A 14,004-nucleotide genomic window follows, 5' to 3' on the forward strand; every position below is an offset into this window, starting at 1 on the left:
TTACTCTGCAAAATTACTTTATAAAGAAGCAAAAAGTACAAGTATATAGACAGATCCAGACAGAAGCTGTTAATATAAACATTTTATTAGTCTAACTTGATGTTGCTCCTCTTTTAACCGATTACTTTGTAGCTAACTCCCATGAAGTATATATAACCATTCAAACACTTGAAAAACAAAACATTTGTTTTTATCCTAAAGTCATAGTTACGTAGAATTAATACACTCTTCAAGTAAGAGTTTCTTACTTTAGACCATGAAAGATCAAGGAGATCAGCGGTGTGTCCTTTATATTTGCAAAACGGCCGCTGCCGAAATGGTGCATTTTTATCATCAGGGTCTTCATCAGCTCCACTGCATACCTATTTAGATATAAAGACAAATGTTAAAACTAGAAAAACAAAAGCTTCATACTCTTCCCACCCCATCAATTCTCTCCTCATTTTGTATGCTGCCTGACTGAAATCTTGATCTACCAAAAACAAACTCCCCTTTACGATGAATCTACAACTTATCACTCATTCACCTCCTTGTTCCAATAAACCAGGATCATCCCTGAAGACTGTGCGATCACAATCTTTCCCTCCCTAACAAAGCTCCTACTTTGTCCTTTTCTGAGCATTTGCTCCTTCCGGAGGGGTGGGAGCCAGCACCAGGGGGTGAATCATGATTGGTCTGAGCTAATCAAAAGGAGCTCATTCCCTTTCCCAGTGATGATTGGTTTAGGCAGGGGCATGTGCTATAATTTTTTTCAATTAGACATGACGGAAAGTTTATTGGGGCGTGGGGCGTGGAGACAGGGGAGAGGCTTCCAGAAAGATTTCCTCACTCTTAAAAAGGGGCATACTACAGGGATGTTCTTCTTTCCTTCCTCTGAACATTGCTGTCTGTGTGACACCTAAGATTAGTTGCCATCTTACTACCATGAGGGGAATAGACCTAAGAACAACAGACAAAGAAGAGCAAAGCAGGAGGCTGGCAGAACCCTGTGTCCCTGATGACACTACTGAGCTGCTGAATTAACCAACCCTGGAACCGCCTTACCTCCAGACTTGCTTCCTCATTGTTTAAGCCATTTTCAGTTGGATTTCTGTTATTTGAAGTCAAAAGCATCCTGACAGAGGTAGGTAGAAAATAATGCCATACGTGTGTGCCATGCATTTAGTTTACAACATGCTTTTGTATTCATTATCTGAATGAATCCTAACAACTCTGTCAGGTAGGTAGTAACATTATGGAGATGAAGAAATTAAGAAAAACACCTGAGACTCAAAGAGATCAAAATAACATATTAAAGCTCACACAGCCACCTGTAAACAGCAGAACCAAAGCAGAAACACAACTCTAAGTCCAAAGACTGTCCCTCAAACGTTTTAGAGAATGTAGCATGAGCAAAAATACGGAGCTGTTAGCTAATAAGCCCTGCATATTTAAGGAAGGATAGGTAGGATGATGGGGACCAGGAACAAGGTGTATGGAGATACAGCGGGGGATTAGAGCAGAAAGGTACTTTGAGACCAGATCATAAGGGACCTCGCATTTGTGGCTTAAAAGTTCAGATATTCTAAGGCAACGGAGAGCCAGCACAGGCCTCTGAAAAGAAAGAACAACACTACGCGACTGGTGCTTTAGAAAGCGAAAGGTAGGCAGTAAGGTAAAAGATGGCAGGGAGAAAGAGCGGAGGCAGAAGAGCAGTCAGTAAGTGTCAATAAGAATAAGGAGGGCTTGAACTAGGCCAGGAGCATGGCACAGGTAAGAAATGCCACTACTATTTGCCTAAAACTTTACAGTGTAGAAAAACATCTTCATATCCACTGTGGAGGCAGAGCAGCTACAAGATGCCCTGACCTTTTGCCAAGCACTCCTAATCCTAGAGGACCACGGCTCGGGCCTCTACTTGGACTCCCACCCTAGTGAGCACAGCTGCAACACACAAAACTCAACAGGCTTGACCTATTGCATAAAATTCAACCTTTTAATAATGATTTACATTTCACTGAGTCCCCAGCATCATTCCTCTAGCAGTGATTCCAGATCTTATTTTTCTCCTCAAACATCCATGTTCTTCTCCTTGTACTCTATATTTTGTTTCAAAATACTTAAATACATCTTTTTTGATTATAAATACATGGCCAGTGTAGATAATTCAGAAAGCCCAGGAAGTAGAAAAACTAAAATTAAAACAATAATCTGCTAACATTATGACTGCCTTCATCTTTCATTTTTTTTTTTTTTAAAGATTTTATTTACTTGACAGAGAGAGACCCAGCGAGAGAGGGAACACAAGCAGGGAGAGTGGGAGAGGGAGGAGCAGACTCTCTGCTGAGCAGGGAGCCCGATGCGAGGCTTGATCCCAGGACTCCGGGATCATGACCTGAGCCGAAGGCAGACGCTTAACGACTAAGCCATCCAGGCGCCCCTTATCTTTCCTTTTTTAAAAAATATTAATTTAAATCACACACGATTCAGTATCTTCCTTTCTATTATACTATGAGCATTTTCAGTAATTCACTCTCTGAAAACATTTACTAGCTGCATATCAATATGCCATAATTTAATCATTCTCCAATTGATTGGTCATTTATAGACACTTCCCATTTTTTGCTAGCATAAACAGCAATTCAATGAACATCCTGGAACATGAATCTTTATGTCTATTTTATTATTTATCCTAATATAAAGGGTATTATGGTCAAAAGGTTTTAAACTTGGAGACTTTGACAGTATCTTCTGTTATTTGTTTTAATAAAAGCAGGTATGTTTACTAAAGAAAATTTTAGGGGTGCCCTGGGTGGCTCAATTGGTTAAGCATCTGCCTTTGGCTCAGGTCATGATCCTGGGGTCCTGAATCGAGACCCACATCAGGCTCCCTGCTCAGCGGGGAGCCTGCTTCTCCCTCTCTCTCTGCCTGCCGCTCCCCCTGCTTGTGCTCACCCTCTCTCAATCTCTCTCTCTGTCAAATAAATAAGTAAAAATCTTAAAAGAAAAATAAAGAAAATTTTAGAAGTACAGAGAAGTATAAGAGTAAAAAAAAAAAGACCTAAAATCCCACCACCTAGAGATGACCACTAGTAATAGTGTATTTCTTTTCTTCCCCAAGGATTTTATTTTTTTAGTAATCTCTACACACATCGTGGGGCTTGAACTCAGAACCCCAAGATCAAGAGTCACATGTTCTACTGACTGAGCCAGCCAGGCGCCCCAAATTTAGTGTATTTCTTTGAAATTTTAATCTGTAAATATTTAGATATTTTTAGTCAAAACTGGGATAATATTGTATTCAATTTTTCCATTCTGATTTTTTCACTTCACATTTTATTTTGAATATTTTTAATGTCATTAAATAGTCTTTGAAAACAATTTAAGGACTGCATAGTATTCTACTTCAAGAATTATACCATAGTTTTTATTTTCCAACTATTAAAATTTTAGTTGTTTAAATTTTAGCTATCATTAGAATACTAAGATGAAAATCTTTTTATTTACTTCCTCAAGCCTATCTGATTATTTCCTTTTTTCTTCTAAAAGATTTTATTTATTTGAGAGAGAGAGCGTGCGTGCAGGCGCGAGCACGCAAGTGCTCGTGAGCACGAGTGTGGGGAAGGGCAGAGGCAGAGGGAGCAGCAGACTCCCGGCTGAGCAAGGAGCCTTACCTGGTGCTGGATCCCAAGGACCCTGGGATCACCACCTGAGCTAAAGGCAGCCACTTAACAAACTGAGGCTCCTAGGCACCAGTCCTTTTTCTTTTTAAAGTAAGCTCTACACCTAAGGTGGGGCTTCAACTCAGGATCCTGAGATCAAGTGTCCCTTGCTCTACTGACTGAGCCAGCCAGGTACCCCTATCTGATTACTTCTTTATGATAGATTTTTTTTTTTTTTAAAGATTTTATTTATTTATTTGAGAGAGAGAGAATGAGAGACAGAGAGCACGAGAGGGAAGAGGGCAGAGGGAGAAGCAGACACCCCGCCGAGCAGGGAGCCCGATGTGGGACTCGATCCCGGGACTCCAGGATCATGATCTGAGCCGAAGGCAGTCGCTTAACCAACTGAGCCACCCAGGCACCCTTTATGAAAGATTTTTAAAGGTAGAATTATTAAAGGTAGAATCACCAAAATGTTATGCATTTTATCTATATGTATACATCTCTATAAACAGATATCTACATCTAGAGAGATATAGTTCTATATAAAAATATATATTTATGTCTCTATATAAACATATATACAACTTTATTATGACCATTTCAAATATACACAGAAGTAGAATAATGTAATAAATGGTAGAACAAACCCAATACATCCATCACCTGCTTTAATGGTTATCAGTATTTTACTCATCTTGTTTTAGCAATCCTCCCACGTAAAGTATGTGCTTATTTTTGCTGGAGCACTTAAAGCAAGAGCTAAACACCATTGATTTTACCAGTAAATACTCTTTATGTACTTCTAACTAATAAGTCCTCTTTTAAATATAACTACTATGCTATTAGCACACCTAAAAAAGTCATTTTACTTATTTATTTTTTTTAAGATTTTATTTATTCATTTGACAGAGATAGGCACAGCGAGAGAGGGAACAGAAGCAGGGGGAGTGGGAGAGGGAGAAGCAGGCTCCTGCTGAGCAGGGAGCCTAACGTGGGACTCGATCCCAGGACCCTGGGATCATGACCTGAGCTGAAGGCAGACGCTTAACGACTGAGCCACCCAGGCACCCCTAAAAAAAAGTCATTTTAAAGTTGGACTGCTATGCAAACTTGTAAGCCTTTTGATATTTATTAGCATTGACTATATACCAGATACTGTGTTAGTTATTTGAGATAACAAAATAAATAAGACATTTCTTAGTTTCTAATTATCTAGTCTCAGTATTTAAAAGCCAGAATGAACCTTTTAAAATATGTCAGATTATGTCATTCTCTGTTCAAAGACCCTCCACTGGCTTCCATCTCTCTCAGAGTAAAAGCTGAAGTCCTTGTAATGGCTTACACATTGTTTGCCCCATCCACACCTCTGTGACTTCATTCTTTTCTTTTTTTAGAGAAAGATGGGGGGCAGAGGGAGAGTGAGAGAGATAATCTTAAGTAAACTCTGCACTAAGCGCGGAGCCTGACACGGGGCTTGATCTCACGACCCTGATATCATGACCTGAACCAAAATCAAGAGTGGGAGGCTTAACCAACTGAGCCACCCACGTGCCCCTGTGACTTCACTTTCTACTTTCTCCCTTGCTCACCAGCACTGGCTACTCAGGCCTCAATGCTCTCTCTTTTTTTTCGCTTTTTAAGTTTTTATTTTAATTCTAGTTAGTTAACATACAGTGTTATATTAGTTTCAGGTGCACAATATAAGGATTCAACAATTCCGTGTATCACCCAGTAATCATCACAAGTGCACTCCTTAATCCCCATCACCTACTTCACCCATTCCCCCCCATAATGCCATTTCTTGAACACACCAGAACTCATTTGCCATTCCCTCTACCTGGAATGCATGTCTCCTTCAGACAGCCATATGATCACTCCTTCACTTCTTTCAGATTTTGCTCAAATGACCACCTCTGAGTAAAGCTTTGCTTATCCACCTTTACTCCCTGTTACCCCACTTTATCTGCTTTATTTTTATCCATGTAACTTATCACCTTCTAATATATTACAAAACTACTTACTTTGCTTCTCTCCCACTACAAAAACTTAAGCTTCATAATAACAGATATTTTTGTCGCTTTTGTTCACTACTATATATCCTCAATTTCCTAGAACAGCGATTAATACATAGTAGGCACTCAGTAAATATTTGTGGACTAAACGAAGACACCGTGCTAGACCTTACAATGCCAACTAGTGGAGCATAATGGTTAACAGTGTAAGTTTTTCCAAAGACAGATCAGAGTTGGGTTCTAATTCTGACGCTGTATTTACCAACTGTGTGAAACTGGTGAGTTGCTTAACATTCCTAAGCCTTCTTCATCTGTAAAATAGGGCTCTTAACAGTACCACCTCACAACAGTATCAGGGCTATTGTGACGGAAAATGAGATAAGATATAAATTGTACTCAAGCAAAGTACATGGCACAGAGTAAGGGCTCATAAAATGTTAGCTGTTGTTACATAAATTGATGTAGTATACTAAGTGCCTTTAGCAGAAATATGAGCAAAATACCATGGGGGCAGTGAGGGAGCATATGAATAATTACGCACTGGGTGAAGCAAGAAATGCTTCAGTGAGGAGACTTGAGTCAAACCAATTGGCCAGGCAAAGGGGAATAGTATATGTAAATACATGCAATCAACAAAGGGTCTGACATTTTTATTGGGGTAACAATAAACAACTGAGTGGCTCAGAATATAAGGTTTGTGAGAGGGAAGGGTGAAAAATAACAATGAGATCTCTGCAAGATTGAGCCATGCTAAGGAATTTGGACTAAATCTATAGGAAGGGCGCCTGGGTGGCAGTCAGTTAAGCATCTGCCTTCAGTTCAGGTCATGATCCCAGGGTCCTGGGATGAAGTCCCACATCGGGCTCCCTGCTCTGATGGGACCCTGCTTTTCCCTCTACCTCTGCTGCTCCCCCTGCTTGTGCTCTCTCTCTCTCTAATAAATAAAATCTTTAAAAAAAAAATAAATCTATAGGAAAAAGAGAGAACCAAAAACAGTGCTTAAACAGGAAAGGAACATGATTAGATGTGTTTTATAGGAAAGTTGTTCTGTTAGCAATGAAGATGAAAGATTGGAATCTGGGAGAATAGCTATCATGGTCCAAGTAAGATACAAAGGCCCAGATTACAGCAGTGGAAATGAAAGGAATGGCCAGATTCCAAAGACATTTCTAAGATCAAGTGGGTGGGATTTCGTAAGCAAACGCTGAAGGGAGAGGAGTAAAAAGTGATCAGTTTCTAACTCCGTATATGGTATGGGTGTTAACTGACATCAAGTACACTATCAAAGGAGGGGTTATCTAGGGAAAATGATACTTAATTCTGCTTTGGACATATATTATCATCATGGATGCCTGTTTTTCCCCATGCAGAGCTCCTTGCCATGAACTGTCCGTTGCATCTTTATATTTTCAGTGCCTAACACATGGTAGAAATGTTCATAATTGTTGACTGACCCAAATCTAAATCAATGCATATTTTTAATTTTTTTTAAAGATTTTATTTATTTATTTGACAGAGAGAGGCACAGCGAGAGAGGGAACACAAGCAGGGGGAGTGCGAGAGGGAGAAGCAGGCTTCCCGCAGAGCAGGGAGCCCAATGGGGGGCTCGATCCCAGGACCCTGGATTCATGACCTGAGCCGAAGGCAGACGCTTAATGACTGAGCCACCCAGGCGCCCCTCAATGAATATTTTTTAAAGATCTATTTTAGAGACAGAGACAGAGAGAGAGTGCACACATGCATGAGGGGAGTAGCAGAGGTAGAGAATCTTCAAGCAGACTCCCCTCTAAGCACAGAGCCTGATCTCACCACCCATGAGATCATGACCTGAACTAAAACCAAGAATCGGACATTTAACCGACTGAGCCACCCAGGCGCCCCTGGATGCATATTTTTTATTTTTTAAAGATTTATTTATTTGAGAGAGAGACAGAGAGAGAACACGTGTGTGCATGCGTGCGGGGTGGAGGGAAGGGCACAGGGATAGGGAGAGAATCTCAAGCAGATTCCCCACTGAGCACAGAACCTGATGCAGGGCTCACTCTCACAACCCTGAGATCATGATGAGCTGAAGCCAACAGTTGGACGCTTAACCAACTGAGCCACCCAGGTGCCCCTCAACGCGTTTTGAATAAAATGCTGTACATGTACAATTTCACAAAAATTACCTCTCACCCCTTATAGTTAACTCCTTTCATCCAAGTTTTAGATGCTAATAATCTTGAAGGAGATCAGACTGTGTCACCCCAAAATATTCCCTTTACATAAAGATTATTTTGAGCTGAAGGCAACTGAGAAGAAACAGAACCAAGAAAAAGTCTCTGACCTCCCTGCTTCTTCCTAAAAGCAGAGCATGAAATTCTCTTTGTGATAGTATCTCCCTTTCAGCTCTTCCTTGCCGGGAGGGGAAAATAAATCTTACCTCTGGAGATAGTACTAAGTAATCCTTATTCTCCATTAGTTTCCCCCAAAGTTTTTACCTGGTCACAATTTACTGCCCCTGAAGCCCAACCCCACTCCTTTTTTTCTTGTCACTTCTCCACAAACTTACCACTCTTTGTTAAAATCATATATAAGGGGGCGCCTGGGTGGCTCAGTTGTTAAGCGTCTGCCTTCGGCTCAGGTCATGATCTCAGGGTCCTGGGATCAAGCCCCGCATCGGGCTCCCTGCTCTGCGGGAAGCCTGCTTCTCCCTCTCCCACTCCCCCTGCTTGTGTTCCCTCTCTCGCTGTGTCTCTGTCAAATAAATAAATAAAAACTTTAAAAAAAAAAAATCATATATAAGCCCCTGAGTCTAATGGCTTCTTTAGGTATTCAGTATTTTTCTATGAAGGCCTCATATATATATATATACACACACACACACATATATGGAAAATACTTGGCATGACCAATGAATAAGTTAGGGATCTTGGGGTGTCACTCTATATGTCCAACTATACTATAGGTACTTTTAGGTACTCTATTTTACATGAATGCTAACAAGACTGAGGATGTAGTTCAAAAGAGATAAATATATCACTATCATAAGAAAAGAAAAAAACACACACATCAGGAAAATAAATAAATTAATAAACTACACTGTGTACACTGCCCCTCACTATAGCTAGCACTAGGTTCAAAGGTAATACCAGATACCATAATCCAAAGGCATATGAAACAGAGGCCGCTTCTAACCATCCCCAATCAAAATGACAAAAGCAAAGGAAATACCAATCTATTCTCAAAGACAACAGATATGATACTCAACTACTACAGGAAAAAAGCTCAGTACTCCAGGGGTCACTACTTTTTGTATCAAAGAACTGCTATGCTCCTCATTTAAAAGGCCTGTATTTGGGGCACCTGGGTGATGCAGTTGGTCGAGCGTCCAACTCTTGGTTTTGGCTCAAGTCGTGGTCTCAGGGTTGTGAGATCGAGACCCGCGTCGGGCTCCAGGCTCAGCATTCAGTCTGCTTGAGTTTCTTTCTCCCTCTCCCTCTGCCCTTCTCCACCCCACATACTCGCACGCTCGCTCTCTCAAATAAATAAATCCTTTTTTTTTTTTAAGATTTTATTTATTTATTTGACAGAGAGAGACACAGTAAGAGAGGGAACACAAGCAGGGGGAGTGGGAGAAGCAGACTCCCTGCTGAGCAGGAAGCCTAATGAGTGCTTCATCCCAGGACCCTGGGATCATGACCTGAGCCAAAGGCAGACGCTAAATGACTGAGCCACCCAGGCACCCCCCAAATAAATCTTAATAAATACGTAAATAAAAGGCCTGTATTCAAACAAGATTGGGAGTTACTTAGGTTTTTTGGGGGATGAGGTGGGGTGGATAGACGTAGTTAAGAATCTGTCAGTAGGGGCGCCTGGGTGGCTCAGTCGTTAAGCGTCTGCCTTCGGCTCAGGTCATGATCCCAGGGTCCTGGGATCGAGTCCCACGTCGGGCTCCCTGCTCTGCGGGAAGCCTGCTTCTCACTCTCCCACTCCCCCTGCTTGTGTTCCTGCTCTCGCTGTCTCTCTCTGTCAAATAAATAAATAAAAAATCTTTAAAAAAAAAAAAAAAGAATCTGTCAGTAGAGGGGCGCCTGCGTGGCTTAGTGAGTTGAACTTCCAACTCTTGATTTCACCTCAGGTCATGATCTCAGGGTCCTGGGATGGAGGCCCGCATCAGGCTCTGAGCTCAGCTCGGAGTTGGCTTAGTATTCTCTCTCTCCCTGTACCTCCGCTCCTCCCCACCACTTGCGCTCTCTAAAATAAATAAAATCTTTAAAAAATATATAGAACAATCTGTTAGTAGGACTGTTGAAATAAGCATAATACAAGATGGTACAAATAGTTCCTGTTTTTAATAATAATTAATGCCTGGAAGCTTTATGGTGAATTAAACTAATAAAAGCAAACCCTTTTCCCCAAAGCAAAGTGGTTAAAATTTTTACCGCTACATTAGTCAATGAAGGCTTTATGGAGGAAGTGGGCCTTGAAGAATGGGCAAGCTTTGAACAGGAAGAAGGGAGATTACAGGCATCCAGATAAGGAGGATAGGAACAAAGGCCCAGAAGCAGGAATTCAACACTGACTCAGGCCCACCACAGTCAGGCATGGGATTAGGTTTCAAGGACACTAAAATCTGTGAAGTACAGTTTTTTGCTTTAAATCAGCCCAGAGTCTAGCCAATGAGACAAATTGCCAAAGAAGACATGGTAAGTAATATCAGTGTCAAAATACCTGCAACGTTCTGTCGGAACACAAATGAGGAACAATTCTGCCTGTCTGATTCAGGGAAAATATTAAGAGAAAATAAGATATTTGAACTGAATCTTTTTTTCTTTTTGAACTGAATCTTGAAAGATGAATAGGGCTCTGCCCAGTGAGAAAAGGGGACAGGGAGGGCAATGTGGGCAAAGCAAACAGCACAAAGGCACAAAGTGAAAGAATGGTTAGGGTACAGACCTATGTCCAGCATGGTGAATGGGATGCATAGGCACCAGGGAATTAGAACTGAGTTAAAAAGGTAAGATGTGGGGACTCCTGGGTGGCTCAGTCGGTTAAGCATCTGACTTCGGCTCAAGTCATGATCTCTGGGTCCTGGTATCTAGCCCCACCTCAGGCTCCCTGCTCAGCGGGGAGTCTGCTTCTCCCTCTGCCCCTCCCCCCAATCGTGCTCTCTCTCTCTTTCTCACTCTCAAATAGGTAATATCTTTTAAAAAAAATTTGCATTTACTATCATAAAATATTTTTTTTTAAAAAGGGTAAAATGAGGCAATATCAGAAAGGGCCTTATTCTATAGGTGACAAGGAGCCAGCAAAGATTTTAAACCACAAAATGGCATCAGATCTGGATTTTGGAAAAAAGCTGGTGGCAGCATAGAAAATAAATTGGGTAGAGACTGGAGACAGAAAAAGCAATTAGGAAGCTACAGCAAACATCTCAATGAATATTGAAGACCTAGATAATGTGGGTGACAATGGAGAATGAGGGGACAGATTCCAAGGGCATTTGTCGGTGGAGGCAAGTGGACAGAAATTTATAACTCATTTGATATGTATGTAAGGAAAAAAAGTAATGGAGTATTTTCTGACGAAGTTAAAAAAGTAACTTATGGATGGTGATGCCATTAAAGGCTCAAAGAGAGAAGCAGGGTTGTGGGTAGGTAATACAAATATTTCCATGAGTGAACATTAACATCTAACCAGTTACTCAAGCCAGACAGCTGGGGATTGTAGTAGGCTATTCACCTGCCACCCCAGCTATCAGTCACCAAGTGCCAGAGACCCTACCTCTTCCACGTCTCTCAAATTCAGCTCATCATTATGGTTTCTAGACCCACTGCTTCATAATCGAAGCACCATTTCTCTCCTGGGTTAATAACCTCTTAAGTGGTCTCCCCGTCTCTAGTCTGGAGCCCCCAACTAATCGATCGTTTACAGTGTTTACCAGAATGCTCTTCCTGAAACAAAAATCTGAAATTTTAATTAAGCTTCTGATTGAAACCCCTCAAAGCCCCTTCCCCCCTCCCCTGCAGCTTACAGGACAAAGTCCAAATGTCTTGGTTTAACACAAAAGGCCATTTAAAATCCAAATCCTGCCTACCTCTCCTCCAACTCTCACACTTGTCTGCTTTGCTCCAGCCACATGGAACTTCTGGCAGCACCATTCACATGCCATGCCGTTTCAGCTTCCAGGCCTTTGCACTGGCTGTTCATTCTGATGAGCTCCTTCCTTCCTTGTCTCACACAGTTAACTCCTGGCTCACACACAAAGCCTCCAGGAACATTTTCTTCACGCTCTGATTTGTTGGGATAACTCCTATACTTGTACAGTACCTACTGTAGAATATTACCATCCAGTACTAGAATTGTGGATATATCTATTCCACCAGTCAGCATAGTCCCTGAGGGCAAAGACTATGTCTCATCTGACTTTGCAGAAGCTAGCAGTATCTGGCACATGTGACAGGCACTCAAAAAACACTTGTTGAGGGAGTTCAGTTTTAGACTATTAGCCGATGTGCTTGAATACACTGATGGAGAGATTCTATATATACTGTTATGTGAAAAGGGTAGCACGCCCAATAAGATCTTATTCTTGTTTAAAAACCATTAAGCTATTCTCAAAGGAAACAAGAATGATGAAGGTAAAGCCAATTCAGGACTGGAGGCAACGAATGAGTATGTCAAATAAGGATGGTCAAGGACACAACTCTGAAAAACAGCACCATTTAAGTGGGAGAAAGAGGAAGAGACAGCAAAGGTGTAGGAAGAGAACAGGAAAAAGAGAACCATAGAAAGCTGAGAGGAATATGTTTAGAGTAGGGAAACATTAGTGTCAAATACTATAGAGACAATGAGATTTCAGGAAAATACTGTTGAGCAGGTGGACATTTTAGGTTCTTTGTTTACATCACCATTGTCTAGATCAATACACAAGAAGCACATGGGACAGCTTAGAATTATATTCTCCAGTTTGCTTTTTAGGTGTAAAATTATTTAACCTTCCAGCTATCAGACCAAAGGAAAACCATTCAGATATTTTAAACTACCTGAAACTGTGATAAAGCATTTATTACACCAAGAAGATGGAAAAATTAAAATATTTCTATATCTTTTCTTTCCTTCTTCACTCCTTATTCAGTATCCAGTATTTTTTTAAGTTGTAACATGGATTTGAGGGGAAGGGATTTTGTTTTATTTAAGTTTACATTAGTAGTTTGGTAGCTGAAGTAGTATCATGCACTGTACGACAGCTTTTAAATATCACAGTTTTTCATCTACCAATTCTAATAGAAGAACCTCTTGTTTGTAATGTATCTTAATTAACTGCTTTCATGTAACTGTAATTTCTGATAGACAATGAGGTATTTCATGGTAAATAAATCAAATTATAGTACTTAACAAGAGTAACCATAAAATACTGAACATACCCCTGTATCTGTATCAGACTTTGATGAATTCAGACTTTCCTGAGAAGGTGACGGGGACACACGTCCTAAAAACAAAATAATAATTATAAAAAAAGCATGTATGTACACACACACAAAACATCAATCAGAAATAATGACACAGGAACACCTAATTAATAGTCATACAATGTAACATTCTGAAAAAAACACATTTTCTAAATAAGTGAGGCATTAACTCTTTGGGCACCAAAATAACGGTTTTTATCATTTTTATCATAAAACCTTTATGATAAAAATGATAAAAAATAACCATATCGTCAATTTAATAAAATATTGTTGAAATCTTCATTATTCATAGTGAATACAAACAAGATGAACAATAAAGGGTCTGGGGTGGTAGAAGTCTCAAGGGCCACTGAAAATAGTCTTTCTGCTCTAGGCAGGGCAATAAAAAAAAATGTACTGTAAGTTTTTGCCAACCCACTATCATCTTCAGTTATGTATTATAACATAATGCAAGCAATACCCACAGGACCACTAAAGTATACAGGGCCTCATTTGCCAGTTTAGTGGATCTCCCCAGATTTCTATGTTCCTCAAATTGGTAATTCAAATATACTCTATACTCCAGCCCATGGCCACCTATTCTTTCTCCCATCCCTTAACTTCTTGGTTTCAGCCTTAGTTGGCTAGGGTGAGGATGGGAGTAGAAGGGAGGGGTTTGTGGAGAAAATTTACTACAGTTAAATAATTATAAGAGAAGAATCCCATAAATATAAAGCTCTTATTTTTATCAATTCCACATGCTTTCCTGGTAAGTTACCAATATACAGAAATATTTTACATAGTTGTAATCATGGTGTACATACATCACATTCTGAGGTTTCTCTTTGCCATTTAACCTTTTTTCATATACCTCTGATGCACTGACAAATCACATTTCCTTTTCATGGCTGGGTC

The 14,004-nt window shown here is 40.4% G+C and overlaps 1 protein-coding gene across 2 annotated transcripts in view; it reads right to left on the bottom strand.

Moving 5' to 3' along the window:
- WDR44 (WD repeat domain 44) overlaps positions 1 to 14,004 on the bottom strand; it is a 77,307-nt gene that overhangs the window by 10,568 nt on the left and 52,735 nt on the right. For both annotated transcript variants that reach the window (XM_006736015.3, XM_031030917.2), the window contains exons 12-13: positions 13,066 to 13,130; positions 249 to 362 (exon numbers count right to left, since the gene is read on the bottom strand). In XM_006736015.3, the coding sequence (XP_006736078.1) occupies positions 249 to 362; positions 13,066 to 13,130 (179 nt within the window). The remainder of the gene's footprint in view (positions 1 to 248; positions 363 to 13,065; positions 13,131 to 14,004) is intronic.

This window comes from Leptonychotes weddellii, chromosome X, assembly GCF_054177405.1.
Source record: "Leptonychotes weddellii isolate Sample4059 chromosome X, ASM5417740v2, whole genome shotgun sequence".
NCBI classification, from domain to species: domain Eukaryota; kingdom Metazoa; phylum Chordata; class Mammalia; order Carnivora; family Phocidae; genus Leptonychotes; species Leptonychotes weddellii.